Source organism: Camelus bactrianus, chromosome 5 (genome assembly GCF_048773025.1).
Source record: "Camelus bactrianus isolate YW-2024 breed Bactrian camel chromosome 5, ASM4877302v1, whole genome shotgun sequence".
Classification (NCBI taxonomy): domain Eukaryota; kingdom Metazoa; phylum Chordata; class Mammalia; order Artiodactyla; family Camelidae; genus Camelus; species Camelus bactrianus.
Window position 1 is genome coordinate 76,895,773 of NC_133543.1, and position 24,583 is coordinate 76,920,355.

The following is a 24,583-nucleotide window of genomic DNA, read 5'->3' on the forward strand; positions in this document are numbered from 1 at the left end:
TGGGAATAGCACATACAGAGGCCTTGAGACAGGCAAGAACAAGGTACAGAATTAAGAGAAAACCAGTATGGTTAAAGTACAGGCACAGATGAGAAAGTGGGAAAGGCTAGAAAAGTGGGCAGGCTAAATCACAGTCTTAAAATTTTGGGGGTTTGTCCCAAAAGCAGAGAGTTCAGTAGAAGTTTTTGATCAAGGGAGTGATAAAATAAGAACTGCATTTTGAATAAGTATCTGTTCTCAGGGGTTCTGAACATCCAGTCCACAGATACCAAAGAGTCTGTGCACAGAATCCAGGACTTTATGAACTTGGCGGAGGCGGGGGAAATCTTTATTCTTCACCAACCTCTTAACAAAACTTAGCATCTCCTTTGATTGTAAACTATAGGCCCTTTAAATTTGTCACCAATACAAATCTCAAATATGTTCACACTGTATTATGGTTATTGCAAAACTCTCAAAATAATGGTTTTGTCCCTCCCAACATGATTACTTAAAAATTGTGTGAGTTTTGGGAAGCATTGCTAGATCTTGTTATTTAATACATTAACAAAAAAGCACATATAATATCACAAGCTTTTAAAAAAATAGTATTTTGATAACTATATTGGTTTCTTTTGTAGTTACACATTTTCAAATGTTATTCTCAGAAGGGGTCTGTAGGTTTCACTAAAACTGCCAAGGGGTACATGTCATAAAAAAAAAAAATTTAAGAATCGCTGCAGAGGGGAGAAACCGGAGAAAGGCAGGGACAAGGCAGAGAAACAAGCAATCCACAGAAGATGACGGAAGCTTAAAGTAGGACAGTGGCAGTGCTGGTGGAGTGACATAGATATTCAGAGAGTAAAACTGACATTAAAGACTCTTTCCAAATATAATTTTCAAAGAATACTTAGTGTTAAGAAATACAAACAATATAATGGTAAATAAAAATGCAGAAACTAAAACTATCTCTACAGTATAAGCTGATCACAATTCTACTGTACACAGAAAAGACTGGAATGATGGAAACTGTTTTAAAATGTTAAACACAGTTATCACTGGGTAATGAATAGCAGTATAAATGTTTATATTTTCCTTAGGACTTTTTAAAATGTTTCCAGATTTTATAAAATGACTATCAGGAAAAAGAATAATTTCAGTTATTTTTGGACATTTTTTTAAATTTTATTTTTTATTGAAGTGTAGCTGATTCACAATGTTGGTTTCAGGTATAAACCAAAGTGATTCAATTATACATATACATATTATTGTTTCAGATTATTTTCCATTATAGGTTATTACAAGAAATTGAACATTGTTCCCTGTGCTATCCCTATGTAGGTCCTTGTTTAATTATTTTATATACTATAATGTGTATCTGTTAATCCCAAACTCCTAATTTATCCCTCTCCGTAGAAATTTTTTAATGATGGGAAAATGCTTACGATATGTTATAAAGTGAAGAAGAATGCAAAATTGTACATACAATATGATCTCAAACATATTAAAAAAATCTATAGTTAATTTATGGGTGATTCTTTATACTGTTAGATTTTCCATGTTTTCTTCAGCAACCATATATTACTTTCATAATTACATTATTTTTAAATGGCACAAATGGATGGATTAGCTTTGGATAGAAGGAAGGATTTTTTTAAGGCTTAAAATGAGAAGAAAGAACAAAGGATTGGGATAAACAGAGTTTGCTGATGGGGGAACAGGATATTAAGTGAGTTCACATGTAACAGACTCAACAGTCTCAGCAAAGCAGGAGGCAAGGACATCTCCAGCAAGCAGAGAGGGTGGGCAGACTGGCAACACTAGAACAAGGGTGAAGGTTTGGAACAGTCCTGTGCGGGTTCAGAGGACTGTCAGGTAGCACACAGGGCTCGACTAAGGATCTTTAGAGACAAAAAGGAAATGGTATGTAGTAGTATTGCTCTCAAACTTAGTAAATCATTTGTCAAGCTTCTTGAAAATATCAGCTCCCCTCCCAGTGACTAAGTTTGTCCAAGTAGAGTCCCCGTAATCTGCATCTTTAACAACTCATCTTTTCAGGTGAGTTCAGACCGTATTTTGGGAAACACTGGTTTAGAGTATTTCAACAAAGGGCAAATCTATTGATACAAAGAATTTCTTCAGGTTCTCTCCATTCCCATCATTCCAACTTACACAGGGAGTCTGGGTGTTGAGATTTTTGTTTTGTTCTTGTTTGTTTTGTTTTAGAATTTCAAAAGAATAAATATCAGCTTGAAAAGACAGGTAAAAAAAGAGTAGCAAAGACAAGACACACCAATTGTCTTCAGGGAAAAGACTTTTTAATTAAAATGAAATTTTAAATTTTTTTAATTAAAAGTAAAAATTTTAAATAGAAAAAATTAATTAATTAATTAAAATAAGACACACCAGTAGTCAAAAAATAGACAGCCCCTGACTTAGAGTTTTTCAGTTTTACCAAAAGCAATATGCATTCAGTAGAAACTGTACTTTGAATCTTTTATTTTGATCTTCTCCCAGACTAGCCATGTGGTACATTTCTCTCATGACTCTGGGCCGCAGCAGGAGCCGCAGCTCCCAGTCAGCCATGAGATCATGAGGGTACCCAGCCCAGAAACGTATAACCATTCTGTACCCAATCATTCTGTTTTTCACTTTCAGTACAGTAATCAATAGATTACATAAGCTATTCAACACTTATTATAAAATAGGCTTTATGTTAGATGATTTTGCCCAACTATAGGCTAATGTAAGTGTTCTTAAGGCAGACAAGGCTAAACTATGATGTTTGGTAGGCTGGGTGTATTAAATGCATTTTCAACTTCTGACATTTTTCAACTTACAATGGGTGTATCATGATGTAACCCCATCGTACGTCAACGAAGATCCATATACTATTATCTGTACGATAGAACTCCAGGCCAAACTATATCGCCTTACCTTTAGCAGGAGAGCAAAATTACTCTGCAGGGAATTAGTCACACCATTTTCATACAATTTTTTCCTCATGTGGTTTTCACTCACGTTCCCACAACCAGACTGATACCTTAATAATGACTTTAGCATGGTTTCAAAAGGGTCCGCTGAAAGAGACAAATTAAATGTTTCTAAGTCAAAGTCATCACACAAAAGAAAAAAATCTCCAGCAAAAGAACAGAGATCAGGGAAGTATGAGACTGTAGCTGAGGGTAAGAACAGTTTTTTAAAACAACTCCCTTGCCTTTCCTAAATATGAACAGTTCAAGAGGCAATAAAAATTGGCAAGAATACTATATCCTAACTGGGAATGTCACTGTAAATCATCAATACTTACATAAATTTTCTACTCACATGACAGCAAGATCTTTGATTTTTTTAAAAAAGCTCACTCCACTGACATTAAAGCAAAATTGATTTGAGTGTAATCATCAAGTGTTACAGTTAAAATTATTTAGCTGAGTCTAAAAATTTTTTTCTTTCACTTTTAAGTATTTCTTTAATGACTTGTTTTCACACACACGAAAAAATACTCTCATTGTAAACAATTAAAACATACAGTAAAGTACAAAGAAAATAAATTCATCTAAATCTCACCGCACAAAGATACTCACTGTTAAATATTTTAGAGACTTTTTTAGAGCTGTTAACATTTCCTAACAGAGACAGACAGAAAAACCTGTCAGATTTTGGAAAGAACTACAGTTCTTTCTTTCAGAGCACTTCTCCAGTTATTAGCGTGATCACTTGAATACCGTTTACATGCTTCTTCCATTCCCCAGCACTAGACTGTGAATTCAAGAGGAGCAGAGGCCATGTCTGGTTTTACTCATCTCTGTATTTCCTCACAGAGCCACCCTTCCAGTTTGTGGAAACCTTAGTGATTAAGAGCACAAACTCAGGCCAGACTGCCTGGCATCAAGTCCCAGCTCCATGACTAAGTAGCTGTGTGACCTTGAGCAAATGACTTAACATCTCTGCACCTCAGTTTTCTCTTCTGTAAAATGGGGACAATCACAGTACCTACTTCATAAGGTGTTCTGAAGATTAAATCAGTTACAATAATGCTGGCCTATAGTAACTGCTATCCAAGTATTTAATGAACAAAATAAAATAAATCCGTATTAGCATATTAAGTCCTGAATGTATCCTTTAGCTCAGCCATTAAAAATTTTTAAGTTTGCTTTATTTGTAATTATTTTATTACAAATAATACAAATGTCTTTTCTAATTTATGTGATTATCAACTTATGATAATTCCTGAAGATATTAGTGCTAAGTCAAGGGCCACTGCCAACCATCTCTCCAGAGAGCTTGTGAAACATTTACACTCCACATTTCTCCAATCCCTCACCAACAAGTTTTGCCAATATTTTTCACCTCTTCTGGTCAGATAATGAGAATCTCATTTTTATTTGCACACTGGTTATTAGTGAGGCTGCAATCTTTTAATTCACTTTACTGGTATTTCCTGTCTTAATTACCTTGCTTTTGCCCATTTATCTACAATTACATTTTATTTTTATTTTCTTATTAGTTTTTATTTACTTTATACATGTATAGGTGGTAAACAGTTTCTCCATTTCTCTTCTAAACTTTTTCATGGTACCTTTTTATTTTATAGAAATATAGTATGTAGCCAACATTTTCCTCTCTCTCTTCTTCATCCTTTCTCTATGTGTTTTTTATTGTACTGAAATTTTTCATTTTTATGTAGACAGATTTACCCATCTTGTGGTTGATGGCTCCTAAATCTCATGTCGTGGTAAGAATGGGCTTAACAGCAACCCCTTCAAAAATTTTTATGTTTAATCATGTTTTCTTCTATCACTTTTATGACTTTAAATTTTAGTCATTTGGAATTTATTTTGACATAAAGACAGAGATTGAGGTTTATTTTTTCCAAATAGCTAACCAGTTTTGCCAAGCCATTAATTACCTTTCCCCTTTATAATAAAATGCTATCTTTATCATACATACTGGGTTTGTCTACTGGATTACCTACTCTATTCCATCAATCTATCTAGTCCTATCACAGGACAAGATTCTTTAAATTCATCAAGCTTTATAATACACGTTCCACCTAATGGTACAAGTATTCCCTTCATTAACAGTCTTTCTAGATGTTTCTTGGCTACTCTTATACCTTTACTCTTCCAGATGCACCCTGGAACTATTTTTTTCAGGTTCCAAAAAAATCCCATTGGAATTTACATTGGGATTTTTTTTTGTATATATTTATAAATTGAGAGGGAAAAATAATCAGTTTACAAAACTGTGTCTTAAATGAGGTAATGAATATAAAGACTTCAGCACAATGCCTGTCATATAGAATAAAGCATTTACTAAATGTTAGCTGTTCCTATCCAAGAACAATGTATGGGTCTTCGTTTATAGACACTTAAAAGATAAAGATTAGCTAATTAAAGATAAAGATTAGCTAATTAGAAAGAAAATAAACTTACATGTCTTATTAGGGTTGATATGCTGTTTTAAGACATCAACAGTGCCCAAACTAACCACAAGGCGCCTGCCAAACCAGAAAGAGACCACAGGCCCGTATCTCTCATGCAAATTAACCAGGAACTCGTGCAAACTTCCACTGTTCACAATATCTGGAACATTACCATCTCTGAGAAAAGAGCAAAATGATCAGTGATAACTTGAAGAATCAGAAGAACAATACTAGTTGACTCTGAATTAACTGTGTCAACAGATGAGGGCAAAGATACATGAAATTCAAATTACTGCAAAATCCAAAACAATAATGTTTGACTTCTTACTTTTGGTAGTTATTTAGTTATTTAAATTTGTATTTAGATACAGATTTATCTGATATTTTGAAATTCTGTAACACTTCACATCAAATAAGAGAGCTACACAAGAAACATCTGACTTAGACACTGGATAACTATCCAATTTTTGCAGCGTCTTATTCTGAGGTAGCAATGGACATCATCACTGACTATTAAATCATAGGCTTTTAATCAGCTCTGGCAATTTTTCTTACTTCCTTCTATCTTAATCCTGTCTTTCTATTTTCAACATGCTATGGCTAGGGAAAGTGAAAGAAATTAAAGGTTTTGATTTATGCAGGCTTCCTTTCTGTTCTTAACAAAGTTTAGGCTGTATACTCAAAGAGAATATTAGAGAAAACAGAAGAATTAAATAAGCTGAGTAATCTAAAGACATGGTTTAGTTCTGATCCAAAAATTAAGGGTTGACTCTACTTGATTCCAAAAAAATAATTACTCACTTTTCTTCTGTTGGAGTAATACCCGGAATTCCTGCAGCTTGTCTGGAAGCCTTAGGGGAAAATTTTTAAATAGCTTAATATAATGAAGTATCATATATCCCACAAGTCAGATGTGTTTTGCCAAGACATCTATAGGACCTTAAATGATGGCTTTACAATTCAGCTGAAACTCAGGGATTATTGCTGTATTAAAATATAAAAACCAGATTCTTTTTATTGAAAAGAATTATCCTAATATTTCTCCTCTGTATCAATTAAACTAAGGTGTTTGAAGAATTTGACATCCATTCTACATCAATTAACCTAAATCAAGAACATTTTTCTTTGATCTGAGACTGTATATGATCCCATCTGGCTTGGCTTTCAAAAAAAAAATCAACGTAATGATTATAATAGTTTCATTCCTAAAACAGTTCTCTTCTTTCTAGTCAGAGAATTTACCAAAACATGTGATACTCACTTTTTACTTTAATGTAATTATTATCATCAGGGTCATACAGTCAGTAAGGTTTCTGGTATAGAAATAAATGACAAAATAACCCACAGCACATTGTTAAAGAGAATCTCTGATGAATGAACTGAGGAAAAGTTTGGGGAATTTTAATTTTTTGCAATTTTGTACTGGGTTTATGGTTGCTGTGTTTAGAGGTCAGTGTTATTTGTTATTTTAGAACAAGCATATTACCTTAATAAGACTTTTTATAAAATCAGATTTTAATAAATATTTACAGAAAAAAATAACCTAAAATATTTACTCCAGAATCAATTCTGAATTTTGTCAATTTTGTTTGGCATTCTGCCCTTTTCTTCCCCCTACTTAACACTATGTAAATGAATGAATAAATTTTTTTTATTTATTTGAACATCTAAAGGCTAATAACTGTCTGTGTTCTATCATGTAGCCAGAATTGCTTAATTGTTTTCTTGCTATACTGTTGTGAAACATCTAGGCTATTTCCTCTTTTTCTTCCATTTTTTCATTGTTATAGGTACTGCTATGAAAATCTTTGTACAACTTTACTTCTTTCCTCTTCTGGGGTATGTATGCCAAAGGAGAGATACTAGGTTGAATGGTACTAACTGAAGAGTTTTACAGTTTCTACTAAATCCTACAAGAATACTGCCTAGACAATATTGTCTGTAACTTGCATTTAACTGATGACAATAAAACCTAAAATGTGTAATTTTGTCCTATAGTCTCATCAATAATGGAAACTTGTCATGTTTAATATTATAGGAAGTAGGGAAAAGGATGGAAAGAACTCCATAATTAGAAAAAGATAAAGTCAGTGGTATAAAAAACCCTACTTTCTATTTTCTGTGCTGAAATTATTGATTGTAACAAGCTTCCTTATTTCTCTTTACACATAGTAAGACTGATAACATTCATCTATCATCTCTTCTTCCTGAAATCCCACAAAATCAAAGTAAAGAAATAAAAAAGGAGGAAATAAGGATGAACAGAATGGGAGAGTAGACAACAGTGGATGAATAATCCAACCAGTTTTTGAAAGTGGTAAGCCTTTGGAGCAGTAATTGATGTAGTTGAGGCCGCCTCTGGGGGTTTGCAGAGGATTCTTGTTAAGAAGCAATTAGATTTGCACTCAGTAACCAGAAAAGCAGGGTAAGACACAAGACTTTAACAATTAGCAAAAAATCAGTATACAGATCCCTTAAACCTCATTCCTGTGATCGCCATCCTTCCGGAACGAGACCTATAGATTCTAGATTCAGGAACAACAGGCTGGTGGGTGGTGGCCCCTATAATTCTAAGGGAAAATTATTTCCAACCTAGCACTCAAGTGTGAAGCTAGAACAGAAAGATTTTTCAAACAAGCAAGGTCTCACAAAATGTATTTTCCATGCACACTTTCCTAGGAGACTCCTGGAGAACAGTGCACTGCAGCAAATAAAGGAAGTGAAAGGGAAAGGAGGAGAGACTCATGTAGCACCCAGGAAACAGGGTATCCAACTCAGGCAAAGAGAACATCCACTCTGACAGGGAAAGGACAGGAGCTACACAGCCGAAGGAGATGGTAACCACTACTGACCCGGGAAGAGTGATGGAGGACTCCAGACAGGTATCTTCATGAGAAAGAAAATACAACTGATGTCTTTGAATATCTGAAAGAGTTCACTGAGTAGTGAAATATGAAACAAATGTTGAAATATTTGGCAAGAACTATTGACAGGGAGGATTGTATAACCTCTAACAATGTGCAACTACTAAGTACCACTCCTCCCCACTGCCCTCATCCTGGCTTCCACAGCTCCAACAGCAGGCGTGAAGACAGAGCCTCGGAAGTCTGTGTTCCCTGGATAAGATGGTTCTGCTTCAAATAGCAGAAACAAACAGTGAGTCCCAGAACATCAGGGGAGAAGCTCGGCTCCTGCCCTGTACTATATCCACATCTCCCAAGTAGCTAAATTGATGAAAGGGATCGCAAAATTGGCATGCATCTGGCAAGACCCTGCAAAACTTCAATGTCCCTGGTAATTGTAGCTTCACTACTGTCCAGAATAATGTTACTATGACCTTTTTCCTTACTTACATTATACACCACACAAAGCCCAGACTATCATCCCCAGGTCCTTCCTCATCCCCCAGACTCCAATTCCTACAGAAGTTTATCCTTTTCCCTGACCCATCTGTCTCCAACTCAAAACTCTACCTGATCTCAGCCACTCATTCCCATAGTTATACACTAGACCTTGACATAACCAGTAACTTCAACATCTCCAGAGTTTTAACATCAAGTATTCAAATCTCCAAGCACCTCCTATTTTTCCTTCTTACTAGTTTTAATATCTTGACTCCAAAACTATTTTTACCCCAAAAGGACTTTTAACCCACCCACTCGTATACTCACTTTCCATTCTACACAACTTAGATTCCATGGCCCGTTACGATAAACACTCCGTTGTCCCATGTCCTGTCATAGTCACCTAGCAAAACATTTCTAATTAAACCCAATATTCTGTCAACTGCCCCTGATTCCACACAGCTGAAGAAAAACAGGTGGGAAAAAACAGCCATGGTGACTAGTCTTCTTTTAATTTCATCAGCCTCAACTGAGCTGCCTGGAAATCTCATATTCCTGGTCCCTCACTCTCTTAATCTTCTAGATGGCTATTTTGCTCCTTCACTCTCTTCAAACCCCCTATCCTCACCAATAACTGACAATCCCATTTCTATTTCACTGAAAAAATAAAAGCAACCAGGAGATAACTTCCACACCATAGCTACCTGTCTGCCTACATTTGTGCCCATATATTCTACCTTCCCTTCGATAACTATTGATGAACTGTCTATGCTCCAAATGAAGTGTACCCCCTATTTTCCACACCATCTCTGCTACCACTACCTTGGTCAAGCCAACACCACCTCTCACCAAAATTGTTATAATATTCTCCTACTCTGTCTACGTCCACCCCTGCCCCAGACACATAAGTCTATTCTTAACATAGCAACCAAAATGATTCTTTTAAACTTTAACTGATAAAATTAATTTTAATTCTCTTAAATTTAAAATGCCAAGTCTTCTGTAAAGCCAAGTCCATAAAAATAGCCTACAACTAAAATCTGCCCTTTGCCCCCATGATTCTGACTGTATCCTTCTGAGCAGTTTCTTCTGTTCTTACTCCATTCCAGCCACCGTTACCGTGGTCTCCTTGTTTCCCTGGGACACACCAGGTTTGTTTCTGCCTGAAAATCTGCACTTGTTCTCTTTGCCTGGAATGCTTTCCCAGACACCTGAATGGCTTACTCCTTCACCGTTCAGGTCTCTTTAAATTTCTCATCTCTTGATCATCCTACTTTAAAATTACAGTGGTACCTACTCCCAACTTGATTTAACTCCATAATACTTAACACTAACAAAATACATGTTATTTGTTTACATTGTTTCACCTCACTAGAATATAAATTCCATGAGTGTGGAATTTTCTGTCTGGTTTGTTTACTGTTGTATTCCCAGTACATGGAACCGTGTCTGGCACATAACTGGTTGAAAGAATAAACAGTGTTGCTTCCTAATCAAAGGGCAGTCTCATTTAAGGAGGGTCAAAAATTCAAAACCTGGAAGCACTAAACGTTTAGTTTCTCACAAAGTAAGATATATTGAAAGTTCCAGATTGTGTCTTGCAATATTCCAGTCTAACCCATTTACCAGCTCTGAAAAGAACACTTAAGGTGCTCTGTCATTGTCAGCGATGTATTTGGCGCTGTTCTGCTGCTTTACAGCTGTTTCTATAAAACCACCACTTTGCTTTGCAGATGATTCCCCATCTACTAGTTTCTTGGTTTTCAGAACCACCCTCTAAAGTTGATGACCGCAGAGAAACGGAGAAAGGTTAGAACGGGATTCAAAGATAAGGCACGTGGCTACGTCAAGCTGACAGCGACACCCCCCCCCACCCCCCGCTCAGTGCTCTTTCCAGGACCCCCTTAGCCTGTGAAGGAGGCCCTGCGAGGAGCAAGACCTGGTCTGGACCTTAAGGGCTTTGGATTCCAAGAACGACAGATCTAAAGAAAGAAAAGCAGACTACACAAAAAACACTGGGAGAATCCTCAGGAAAGGAGAAAGGAATGGAGCAGCCTGGAACTTCCACTCAGACACACCAGAAAAACGGAACTGGGGTTGGCACAGTTACTGCCCAGAAGCCACCAAACCACTTCAGACCCGCCCTGTAACAATGGCGGGGCGCTGCCAGGCGCAGGGAGGCCGGGCCCCCAGGACCAGCCCTCAGCACCCCGGCGGCCGCGCGTCCTTCCCTCGGCTGCCCGGCAGCTGAGCCACCAGCCCGCCTGCCCCACCCTGCGTCCGAGGGTGGTCGTGCGGCCGCTCCAACCTCAGCGCCGGCCGCGTCACGTGCTCCGGGAGCTGGGCGGCGCGGGGCGGGAGCTGGATGGAGCTGGAGCCCGAGCGGGAGCCTTCCCTCGGGCCCGCCCCCTGAGGCCCGCGGCGGGCAGAGCGACGTGGGTGCGGGTGGGACCGAGGTTCGGGCGGCGGCCAGAGCCCCTGCGGGCCTAGACGGCGGTTACCGGGTAGAGATAGAGCACCGCTCCCACCAACGCCAGCAGGAAGGTAACGGCGAAGATCGCGAAGTCCAGCATGGCTCCTCCGCTCGGGAGCCACGTCTCGGCTCCCCCGCTCGGACAGCAGCGCCTCAGCCTGGCCCGAGCCGAGGAATGCGCGAGTAGGCGGGGGCTCCCGCGGACCTGCGAGCGAATGGGCCGCTGGGGGCGTGGCCAAGCCCGCCCGCGCTGGCGGGAAGAGCAATGGAGCGCCGAGGAGCGGCTGTTAAGACCCAGCCGTCCCTGGAGGCCGGACTCTGAGGGCTGTGACTTCAGGACGGAGCTGAACCCCGGCTTCCAGAAAACTTTGGAAGTTATCATCGTTCTGCTTTGACCCCCGCTTTTCCCAGGGATTTAAGTCTGATTAAAAAATCTCAACCAGTGGTTCTCACAGTGGGGTCTCTGGACCAGGAGCGGCAAAAGCACGGGGGAACATGCTAGAAATGCAGATTCTCCATCCCACCCCAGACCTGCAGAATCAGACAGCCTGGGAGGGAGAGGGGTACAGCAACGCACTGAGAACCACTGACCTAAGCTGACCTGAACATAGAAGTGTCAGAGTCCTGCTACCCGTTTTGGCTTTACCCACATTCTGGGTCGTCCCATATGTAAATCAAGCTTGGGCTTTTTTCTCCTCCATACTGGAGGATCATACAGAATCACTAGTAAGATCAAATATGTTAGGTGAGGAAGGGGCACTGGTGCAGTAGTGTTGGATACTTTGGGGATCTGGCATATTTGCTCTTGCAGCTTACCTCTGCCCTATGGCCCTTAAGACTTGGTCTGATAAGACTTAGCTGATATTGGGCAGGGTTGGAAAACTGAGACTCTTAAGAGCAAGGTATTAACTTCCATTTTGTTCTGGACATACTTCTCAAGGATGTCTGTACAGCAAACAACCTTGGAAGGTAGAGATAGTTTCCTTCTGGAATAGAAGGCAACTCTGTTTACTCATCAGTATAATGTATCCCTCCAGGGCAAAGGTCAGGAAGGTTTGCTTGCAGCCCTTTTTATAAAAGATTCAGCTTTCCTAAACTCAGATTCTCCAGCTATGACATTAGATTATAAAACGTATTCTTACGATTTCATCTATAAGTTTACAGTTGTAGGTTTTACATCTATAATTTGCTTCAAGTGGATTTTTAAGGTAGAGATGACAGCTTTTATTCCAGCACCATTTGTTGAAGGCTGTTCTTTCCTCATTGAATTATTTTGGCACATTTGTAGACAATCAATTCATCATATATATGGCTATATCAAAAGGGTTTCTATTTTCTTTGGTCTACGTATCTGTCTTTATGCTGGATAGTCCACAATGTCTGGATTACTGTAGCTCTAATTCTTGAAATTAGAGAATGTAAGTCTTCCAACTTTCTTCTTTTTCAAATTGTTTTGACATTCTGGATCCTTTGCATTTCCCTATAAAATTTAAAGTCAGTCTTTGTTTTTTTCGAATCTATTTATTTAGGCTTTCTTTAATTTTCCAGCCATACTTTGTAATTTCAGTGTACATGTCCTACAAATATTTTATTACATTTTCTCCTAAGTATTTCATATTTTCAAGTTATTGTAAATTATATTGTTTTGAATTTCAATTTTCATGACTGGAATAGGAGTACAGTCTATTTTTGTACATTGACCTTGTATTTTGTGACTTTGCAAGACTCATTTATTAAAAAAGTTCTAGCTTTCCATGTATGTAGATATCTTAGATTTTCTACACACTTATTAACCACAAAAAGGGATATTTTTACTGTTTCCTTTCCAATAAGTATCATTTTTTTTCTTGCCTTATTGGACTAACTAGTCTCCAGTACAATGTTGAGTAGTAGTGAGAATATTATGTTATTCCTAATTTAGGGAGAATTCAGTCTTTTATAATTAAATATTATGATAGCTATAGGTTTTTCATAAATATACTTTATTAAGAACCCTTCTATTTTTAGTCTGCTGAGAATTTTTATCTTGAACAGGTGACTTCTGAAATGTAGAACCCAATCTTAAATTCATGGGATGAACCACACTTGGTCATGATGCATTATGCTTTTTACATATTGCTAGAAATGATCTTCTAATAGTCACTTAAGGATTTTTGTGTCATTGTTCATGACAGATAATGGATTGCAGTTTTTTTATTTTAGTTTCAGGGAGGTGAGGGTGCAAGGTAGAATTATGTATCTCTCAGTATTTTTCTCTCTTCCATGAAGGATCCTAAATTCTAGATTTCCCCCTTTTCCTCCTTCACCATCCAGTCTCCAAAGTGACTGCACTCTTCTCAGTAAGTAGTATCTTCTGAGATTGCTGCACCAAATCCTACACACTAAGTCCATTTTTTGTATACAGCACTCTGATCCACTCAAACTCTTGTTCAATGTATTTCCACTTAGGATGGGCTTTCTCTTTCCGGGAGGTTTTGTGTTTGCTTTTAGGTTCAATCTTAGGTCCTTTAATCACCTGCTGTTTTTCTGGGCTCTCCCTGCTCTCTGTAAAGGCTTACTGTAGAAATTTAAGAGATAGCTCTGTTGTAATTTGTTTTTTTATATTTCAATTTTGAAGTATTTTGAAGTTTGTTATCTACATTCTTGATATCTTGAAGGCATGGGGTTTTTGAGGTTGTATTCTTGTTTATCTATAGGTTTTTTGGAGGATGTGTGAAGAGATTTTGACTTAGGTACCTATCATTATCTTAGGCACCTTGTAAATCTAGATTCATCCATTTTGAATCCATTAATTTTCCTTCCAAAATTGTATTGGTTATCTTCTCTTTTTCTTTGTCCTTCTAGGTTTATGTCTTCATCCCTGTAGGTTTATGCCTTCACTGTTCCAACAGAATTTTGATATGGAGCAAAATGAAATACAGTTACTTAAATTCAGTCTATTACCCTTACCTAAAAGTGTAAAGTGTACAGGATTAGGTCAACATCTAGACTGTCAAGAATTGATGAATAAAAGACTTTAATCATGAAAGGAAAGAAATGTTTTTGAAAAAACCAATGTAATGTATTATTTGATTAACTACGAATGAAGATTTCCCACTTTTGATCATTTCCTGGCGGGTGGAGTGGGGGAAGGTAACATGTTTGTGAGGTGCCTTAAAACAAAAAGCTTAATATCTGTTGTTATAGGTGACAAAAACTGGTCAATTAACTGGTCAATTAAATATTTATCTTGTGCACAGAGGACTGCAAAAGAAGTTCTGCTCATCTGAGAAAGAAGCAGTGATCAACTTGCTGCTTAAACTATACTGTATTCTATCCCTTGCCTACTCAAATAGCCAATGCTAAGTTATAATTAGACTATAAATTGAGAATTACAAATCAATTGAAGAAAGTAACATCATTTTTTATTTGATTCAAAACCATTTTCATATACAAATCTAATTATACACAAAATAAGTGTACATTCTTAAAAATTGTTAGAGTACAAATTTCCAAAAGACTAAAAAAAGTGCAAAATCTTCAATTATTATCTTCAATCATGCTATACAGAAACAAATCAAATATTAGCTCATATACACACATTGAAAAATTTTAAACTGCATTCAATGTAATAAAATAAAACATACATCTTCTACATTTAATTTTAAAAGGATGAGAAAGAGAAGAACATATTGCACCAAATGAACAGTAACTTCATTATAATGAGAATACTAATCAAAATTATTTACATGTCTTAATTACATCTAAAACTTCCTCAACTTTAAAACCTTTTTTTTTTTTTTTTTGGCATACAGATATTCACTGAGTCACAGTTTGCACAGTCAATAATTAGATATAAATAAGGCTTAATAGTCTCTTTTTCCTGGTCAATTCCAGTAGAACAAATGAGAAGGAACATTTTACGGTAACTACACAACTTTTTGAATTCCTTAAATATTTAAGTAGCAGCACGATTTGCAAGTATTTTTTTTAATAAGCAATTCCAAATTTTCATCAATCCTCCACTGAATTGACTATGTGCATATATATGCATTCAAGTCACTGTCACTCTCTCTGATAACACTGAAATGCTCCTATTTAATCTGGCTCCCAGAAAAATTGACATAAGAGACAAATCATATGTGTTTGATATTTTTGTCTCTTAATAAGTTCACTTCCATAGAATGCATCTTAGAGAAAATGACTGGCTAGATCTCTGATTATTTTTTGCTAATTTGTTTGGTCCATGTCTATACAAGTAAATGGTTGGGGGAAGGAAAGCCATACCCATTAGAAGCTTCTGAAGAGAACAGATCAGCCATATAGTTTCCTGTAAAGCTAACTATAACATAAACAGCCACAAAAAATTTTTGGTTATGGTATGTATGAATGACAGAGAGCAGTATAGAACATAATAGGAAAAAATAGTCAAAAATATAAAAGATCTTTAATAGCAAAATCTATTGTAATATGCCCATAATTTTGGAAGAAATTGTGGAAACTATTATAATTAAACTTTGAAAGTTACCCAAGGAAAGCAATCAAAATTCCAAAGGAATAAATATTCTCTTTAATTGCTATATAAGAAACTAAGAGTTCAAAGATTTTTTAGTTAAGTCTAACAACTGACATCTCCTTACCAGAACCACTTTATAAACTGTTTATTGATTAATTACTATAATTTTAGCATTTTAAAGGGCAAAATAATATGTTTATCACAGGTAAGGTTTTCTTCCTTCAAAACATGAGGAGTATTTTTTTTAATTTGAAGATTGAGCCCAACAAATCTTAAAACACATTGCTCAGATACTGTGGGAAAATTTTTCCAAGAGAAGAAACATCAAAAATATCATTTTAACATTAACTATTTAGTATATTGGTTCCAGAGGACCTCTAGTTTTAATATACATTAAATATATTATTGAATATTGCTGAAATATATTACCAAAATAAAATTTTAAAAGGTCCAATTGGAATAAGACTTCTTTTGTGAGTTTATACTTTAATCAATAAAATATAATTTTATTTTTCAATCCTAGCTAAATCCTAACTTGTTTTCTTATTCTCAAATTACAGTGCTACTGTGTAATAGTATTATAAATAGCTAATTACTTTTTACACCCAAAAAATAGTTATAAATTTTAAATAATAAGGCAGCCATCATATTAAAAGTGAAAACACACACCCACACAAACATCCAAAACTCCACTAACAGTCAACTTTGAAAAGTGAACAGGTAATTTTTTTCAATGACAATATTGTGCTGTTATTATTATATGGTAATATTTGCAAAATAAGTTTCTAAGGAAATGTATTGAAACTATACCATGAAAAACAACTGCTGAATTAGTGACTTTCTATTTATTCTTCTCCTCTGAACTTTCAGTTCATAAGATTAGAGGCGTTAAAGACAAAAGTAAATACAGTTTTATCTCTGTCCTCTTATTTTTCACTAAAGCCAATTGCTTCATAGGTCCAAATCCTGCAATGTGTTTAGAAATCATTTATATGTGACAAATGTCCATAAGATAATCTAAGATTTGTCTGATGAATTAGTACAATCTACCAGAAAAGTACCTCATAAGACAGCCACTTTTACACAAGGTTCTTATACTGAAGAAAATAACACAACTCCTATAGTTTATGATGGCCTTGTATTTTTAATGCAGAAAATTGAATTACTTCCAGTGCAGGCCTAAATATCTTAAATGTTAATGCTTTATTTTTGTAATACTAGGACTTTTCATATGAATAGTTAAAGATTATTTCTACATGGAAGCTAAACCTACAAAAGTCATGAGAAGTACTTAGGGAATTTACTCAATGCTTTTTAATTATGAAGAATCTACTAATTACTAGCTTCAGGTTACAAAAGATCTATGTTTTAAATCTAGCATTTTGTTGTTCATGTTTTTTATTAATACTTAAAGTGTTACCTAATTCAGATATGTAAAATATTCACTGATAATCACTAGGAGTTAATAAAAGTAAACATGCTTTTTTGGAGGCAAATATTAGTTATAATTTTCAAACATGAAAGGTCCGAAGAGGGTTTATGATAAAAACAATGCAAACTACAAAGGAAATTTGGTGGTTTCTATGGCATGCAAAACAAAGATAAGAAAGCCATTCTAAGCAAGTTTTAGACAAAATATCTCCAAGGATAATGATTAAACCTATTTTAAAATAAGCCTGTGAATATTAGATCTAATTTATAAAAATTAATGGATATAATTTCTACAGAGGAAATACTTCAAGATTTAACACAATAACCCTGAGACAATTTTTTGTACCAAGAATATCAAGTAAGGAGATTCGGAAGGTCCAGAGTAGTGCCTAGACTTCTGTAAATTTATAAAACTTTACAGAGAAATCTGATCTGCAATCTCAATTAAGAAACAATGACCTAGGAAATGCTAGATTCAAATTAAAGAAGTAAAGTTGTGGCCAACATTTGAATAATATTGAAATGATGATTGACAACACCACATTGTTGCCTAATGTCATCAGAAAAAGCACAACAGGACTCTGATATAGGAAAACTCTCCAGAACAATGTCCTGGATGATCAAGTTTAAAGCAAATCAAATGCTGAGTATGTATGATAAATGAATTAGGCAAAGAGAATACTGGAAATAGATACTTGTTGAGAGTGATAAGAATGTTTAAGGCTGGTCACTTACTGGGGAAGAAAGGTTTTAGCTGATAAGAGGAACAGTAATCAGAACAAGCTATGAGTCTGGCTGATAAAGGAAAACAACAGATTAGATTTAGAAAAAAAGAATATATTTCATTTCTTGTATCAGTCAAAAACTATATTCTAAAGACAGGTTTAGGAACTTATTTATGGAAGACAAGTTTAACTATGTATTTGAGGGGACCAACTTTCACACATACACACCCCTGCCATGACATTACATATTATATATTATTTAACATTTATATAATATTTATATTTAACATAGTCCATGCACTTGCATCTTTTCATTGGAAAGGTGATAAAGACAATGCCACTCACTTTATAAATATAAATATATATATATATATAAAAGGAGCTAACCTCCTTAAATTCAATTAAAAGATTTCCATTAGTGATTTCTTTAGTAGTAACAATATAAAATACACTTAAAGGCAAAGACCAGTTGTCATGTACCATCATTAAATAAAAATGGGGTATTCAAGTTAATTTCCTCTGCCTACTCCTATTCAAACAGAATACAAAAAAACCTTAGTTTAAGATTCAACTTTCAAATCTAAATTCTAATTAATTATGAGGGCACACTTGTTCCTTTAGAGGCATAAAACTAATTTTCAATACGAGTTCTTTAAGGATAATTTTTATATGCCTTACATAGAGAAAAAAGGAAGCCTCACTGGTGTTGTTATAATGACAAACTGAATGCTTGGCGTTTTCTCTCCTACAAAAGGATGTGATCTGAAAAAGCACTGTGACCTAAAGGAAATTAATAGAAACTATTCATAGATGACATGAGCTTCACAGGCTTACAAGATTTTAAATCAACTAGCCAAGCTTCACTTTATATACTTTCCTAATTTTCATGCCCTGCTCTATTTTTTCTTCTCTCTGCCAATTTTATCTAAGTAATGACAGAATACTGATTGAGGAGAATTCAAGAAAATCTTATAAAGCTTCTCCGTTCTCTAAGTGAGCACAGCTGTTATATATTTTAATATCTGACCTCACTTTCTAAAAGTATAATCATTATCTTAGTATAAATCGCTCTGCATCACCAGGATGCTGAGATTTTTATTTCCATCTCTAGTGTCAAGAAACAAAAGCAGGTGAAAAGTTACTCAAAGACAACACACTTTATATAACAGCCAAGATGAGATATTACATTCATCAACTGAAATGTCCACTTGTTATTGCACTCTAATGATACCACACATTTCTCCCATTATACAATAAAGAAATAATTTCTATAAATAACATCTAACTATACCAGAATCCCTCAAAGTATATCTTCCCAGTGATTTTATCTAGTGATTTTCAATTCAGTGGGCTTAACTGTTTAAAAGAGGAATATATTATTCAGCCAATGCTACCACTATATTTGCTTATTTTACTAAATTAAGTTTCATTCTTTTAAAATACTGTTATTTTATCCTAAAATAAAGCTTTTCCTCAAATTTTTACATTTTTGGTTTTAACTTTTTGGAAAAAGTAATACAAAGATTAATTCCACTGCTCTGAACATCTACGGTTAGTCTATGTAGGATATTTACTGTGAACAAAGCTCCTTCCTATTTGTGCTATAAAACGTGCTTCTTTAGTTCCTCCATCTAAACAGTAGCAAAGTAAAGTACCATAAATTTAGGAATGTTCCCCTAGTAATCTAAGTTAAACTTTTTTGTAACTTATAAGCACCCAAAATAATTTCTAAAACCAATTAAGTGACCTTGAAAATAAAGAAGGCATCCTTAAGCCTAAATCTCTAGATAATTAAGCAAGAGAAACATTTCCAAAGTTTTGACTTACAGAAAGTTAATCACCATTTAAAATATCAAAAATCAATCATTTTGGTTCTGCTAACTTGAAACCTCCAAAAACACGTAAGATAAAAAATGAAAATAGAATGAAATAAACTAATTGAAGCAATAAATCGCAATAAATCATACTTATCTATACTGACTGGTTTGAAACATTTTAACCACTAATTCCTGAAGCCCTCAAAACTGAAACGTTCACATTTACATATGCTCTATTTTACACTTGCTGCATCAGTTTATTTCAGTGTGACTCACCTAAAACTATTTTTCACTGAATAAAACAGCGGATTTTAAGTAACTATAAAGAAAATTCTTCTATAAACTTTTACTAATCCTGACTCAAGCGGATGGAATCTATCAAAAAGTTTCCCTAAACAGAATCCTTTACTTCTCATAAATTTTTTACTCACTCATAGGATTATAAAGAAAAGGGTACTACATACTGTGGGCAACAGGAGAGAACTACAGAGGAAAAATTTCTCACAATTGAGAAGACAGTGGGATATAAGGAAATCTATGATTTATGAAATAAAAAAGAATATTATTATTTTTAAAATGTATTATTGTAAAAAGTCTTCTTTTTCCTTCATCACAGACCTCTCTAGGAAAGCCACACAACCATTCATCCCTGAAAAATATGCAGTTAACATACAGAATATCCACACAACTTTAGGGGATTCAAAAATTCCCCCAAAACCTGAGGAATCTCATATTAAGGACACTCATGGTTGTAAAAGCTCTCTGATCTAACTCAAAAGATGACCTTATAAAAGCACAAGGTTTAACAATCTTTTCAAATTCCAAAATAAATCTATCAGGCTTTTACTTAAAAATCTTGAATAGCAAAGCGTAATGTTAACATCTAGCTATGTATAATAAAATTAATTGTTATCCTAAAAGATATACATAACATTAAATAGAAATGGGTACTTAAAAAATTACTATACCTAGATGACTAGTTTAAGTTATCATATCTTTTCAGTTCATTCATCAATCACATGAAATTGTTAAAAATGTAGTATATTTGAGTATCACTGCTAACTTCCAATAATTACTGGGGGGAAACAGTGTTTCTTTAATAAACAAAAAAAAATCCAAGAAATTTCAAAGTTTGCAAATGTAAATTGAGCTGCACATGCTACTTTTAAAGGACCCAACTGTCAAAATCATAATCAGCATTTTCCTTAACTATACTACTAATGAAATATATCTGTAAAATGGTATCTCTAGTTTCTTTCAATCCTACTCAAGCTTTATTATTTAAGGATAATAATCCATTGCAGTAAATTCTCATTAGTAATATGCTAAATAGTAGTGTGAGGAGCCAATGTACCAGTTTCAAAAGTCTTTTTTTCAATTCATCATGAAAATCTGGAATTTATACTGGGTTCTGAAAATCCAAGTATGCAACAGATGCCTTCAAAATACTACTTCCAATCAGAAGTTCCATAAATAAATTGATTTTTTAAATATGGTGGTCAGTAAATAGGAAAGTGATTAACTAAAGAATGTATTAAAAGCCATGTCTCTCAACTGTCCCATTATCTCTACTTTTTTATTAGAAATATCTCAAATTTTGCTGTTTAGAGTAAGTAAATAAATCTAATTTCTTCATTTTTAGAAGTTTGTTTTTTTTAAATGGATCTAATGATCTTTAGGAATAAACCACTAAATCAAGTCAAATGTATTTCCTCAAATTCATCTTAGTGTAAAATAAGAATTAGTTTGTAAGATTGGATTCAGTGATAGTATCAGAAATTTTTAAAGTGGAAAATAATATAACATCTTTATATACATGCCATACCAAATTTTGGTAACTCCTAGATGATTTGCAGGGATAAAAGCCCTGAAACATTTAAGATAGTTGAGAGATGTGGTTAAAGTGACAAAGCAATAAATCAAGTTTCAGTTATCTATGACAGAAGGCGGAAACAACAATCACTTGGAATCTTGAGTATTATATTCAGTTTCTCCAGCTGAAATCTGGCTGAGCCGCTTGCTAGATCCCCACAATTTTCGAGAAAGCTGACCTGAACGCATCTGTTTAATCCAGAGAAATGAAGAATAGAAGTTATTAAGAAAGAAAAAAAAAAGGATGAATGAAATTGATAAACAAGACATTGATTTTGTAGAATGAAGAAGAAATAGGTTTTGTTAGCAGAATCATTAACATTTTAATGATTCTTAATTAATAATAATCTACATTGTCTTTCAGCTGAGAAAAATCTAATGCCAATGTACAAATTTTTAAATTAAATGTGCCAGTTATGTCAAAATGATCAGACTCCTTTATTTTATATATTCACAAAACTATATTTTACTTCATTAAAGCAATCTTCTCAAATTATACTTAATGTGGCTAAAAAGACATAAGTTTGGGGAGTTTTTGCCTCTTGTATTTGCAATACTATTAATGACAATCACAATGATAAGGAGAAAGTAAAATAATATTTTGATGAAAAGAAAGTAATTTTAAAATATTTTGATCTAATAATTTAAAAAACTCTTTAACAATAGAATGATAAAAAGTAATTTAGAAAGTAAGAACAGCATAAACTCCTTAAAGGTAAGAAAAATCACATTTCTTCCACCATTAAATTTTGCCACCCAGCACATTTCTCAGCATATAGCAATTATTCATTAAATATGAATTGAATAAGTGAGTAAATACTCCTCTAAAAGTGCTTATATTTCTTTACAGGGCAACAAAACCCCTCATGGGAAACATTTCTCAATCTAACCATATAATTTGTTGAAATTACTTTCCCAAGAGCAAACTATTTTTTAATGGTGTTTCAGCTGCCACCCTTTTTTAATGGCTACTTTTCTAGGGTCCATTTATTGGCGTGATAAAAGATAAGTCTCAGGCAAAGACACTCTGGCATGTCTGTTTTGCATTTGCATTTCCATTTCCAGATGTATTTCCAAAAACATAATTTCCATTAATCTGGTACCACTGTACCATCTAATTTATAAATATGGATTTCATACTGACAGCATAATATACAAAACTGATACATGATTTAAAAATACATAATAATCAAGATTTTGACTTTCAGATAAAAATAAATGTTGCAATAGAACTCTTTTCATAACTATTTACCGATTTAATTTCTATGTTTTCATTTATAATTATATCTTAATTATGCAAAATTCAAAGTATTCAATTAGATTATTTATTACTAAATTAAATCCATATTTCAGCTGATACATCCAAGGATGTAAAATAGATTTAAAAATAATTTTATTCAAGCCCTACACATAATTCAAATTCTATGTGTTGTAGACTATATAAATCTTTCAATAAGGATCAAAAATTTACTTGGTAAATATTACAACATATTACTTTAGGCCTATGAAATGAAGCTGCTTAGGTGTTTTTTTTTTTAACCAATTTTTTTCAAATGTGTGTGCATATTGTCATTTCAGTTGTTAAAAATTCAGTATAATCAGAAACTAACAAATTACCTAAGTTGGAGGACAATCAAATTTAAAGGCACTTGAGTAAACCACAGAAAGTGAAACACTCTGAGCAGCATTCTCAAGTAATCATCATATCAGCAGAGGACAGGAGGGCAATTTTTACTTGGGAAATATATTAATCTAGAAACTCTATTACTGCTGAATGGGAAAATGCTTAAAGTGTTTTAAATATAAGTGGAATACCAAGATTTGGACATGCTGACATTGTCTGGGGGACCGTTACACCTGAAACTAAATGTTGCAATCACTTTCATTTAATAAGACCTCTTGTTAAAATAATACCCTGAAAAAGAGTACAAGGATTAACAAAATCTTAAAATATACAAAAAAAGGTTCCCATGACTTAAGATAGATTTATTATTATCACTGACAGTGTTATTCAGTAATGTCTTCTCTTGAAAAAATCCCTACAGATGTCGTATTTGAGATTTCTCAGAAAAGACCAATGGTATCAATAAAAATGTGTAATGCTTAAGTATGACTCTATGTAATAAACTAAGTTTCTTAAAGGAATCACTAGATTACTTGGTGTATAGTCACTAAGGTTTCTTAGGAACAGTATTAGATTTATGATATCTTAATATTCAGTAAATGATAAACCACTGGCAAATAAACTTACAGTAACTATAGGTAACTCATTGAGAATTAGCACAGTATATAGGGATATTTGTAGTTCCAAGTAAAAAAACGATGCTTTTATAAAAGGACAACTGACATACAATCATGAAGAATATTTACTGAAATTAAATTAGTAGTTTTGTTGTTTGAGTCTATATTCCATTTTTTATAAATTCTTTTATGTATTAAAAATTCCAGGAGTGGTCTTAAATCTAGATTTAGAAAGACAAAGAATAAAAGAACTTTCTTATTCATAGAGTTATAGATGGAAACTGCTAAATGTGTGATTTCAATAACATATATAAACATCACTCTTGAATACCAGCTTTATACCCTTTCATTTACTGTACTTTGAAAAATCAAATTTGTTTTTCAATTTGTTTATCCATAATGGAGACTTCTGATTCATTTGAAATACAGTAGAACCAAAGGAATCCCCAACCGTACGGGAAATTAAATTCTTGATGCTAGGTTTTACCTCAGCTGGCTTGCCAACACCCACTACAATCAATTTGCCATCTTCTAATCCTACAAGAATATGGCTATTTTCTTTGGTTACACAAACACAGCGGATAGGCAATCGCATGGCTAATGGGTTGATGCTGAGATTCAAGCTAGAAGAGAAATAAAAAACACACACACAATTACATCGATATATAATGGATTCACAGAATTTTATACCAGGAAGATAACTTACTGATCGTCTAGTTCTGCATTCTAATTTTACAGATGTTGGAACTTAGGTTCAGAAACTGAGTGACACAACAGC

The 24,583-nt window shown here is 34.4% G+C and overlaps 2 protein-coding genes across 10 annotated transcripts in view; both read right to left on the minus strand.

The window, feature by feature from the left end:
• The window catches only part of CYP20A1 (cytochrome P450 family 20 subfamily A member 1), a 52,749-nt gene extending 41,340 nt beyond the window's left edge, over positions 1 to 11,409 (minus strand). The window contains exons 1-4 of the mRNA XM_074364148.1: positions 11,253 to 11,409; positions 6,209 to 6,258; positions 5,418 to 5,584; positions 2,917 to 3,059 (exon numbers count right to left, since the gene is read on the minus strand). Coding sequence (XP_074220249.1) covers positions 2,917 to 3,059; positions 5,418 to 5,584; positions 6,209 to 6,258; positions 11,253 to 11,324 — 432 coding nt within the window. The 5' untranslated portion in view covers positions 11,325 to 11,409. The remainder of the gene's footprint in view (positions 1 to 2,916; positions 3,060 to 5,417; positions 5,585 to 6,208; positions 6,259 to 11,252) is intronic.
• A 3,197-nt stretch (positions 11,410 to 14,606) lies between these two features.
• Positions 14,607 to 24,583, minus strand: part of NBEAL1 (neurobeachin like 1) — a 129,289-nt gene continuing 119,312 nt past the window's right edge. For 7 of the 9 annotated variants that reach the window (XM_045507987.2, XM_074364149.1, XM_074364152.1 and 4 more), the window contains one exon: positions 14,607 to 24,428. In XM_045507987.2, the coding sequence (XP_045363943.1) occupies positions 24,152 to 24,428 (277 nt within the window). In that variant the 3' untranslated portion in view covers positions 14,607 to 24,151. The remainder of the gene's footprint in view (positions 24,429 to 24,583) is intronic. The other 2 variants (XM_074364154.1, XM_074364151.1) reach the window with 1 other exon arrangement.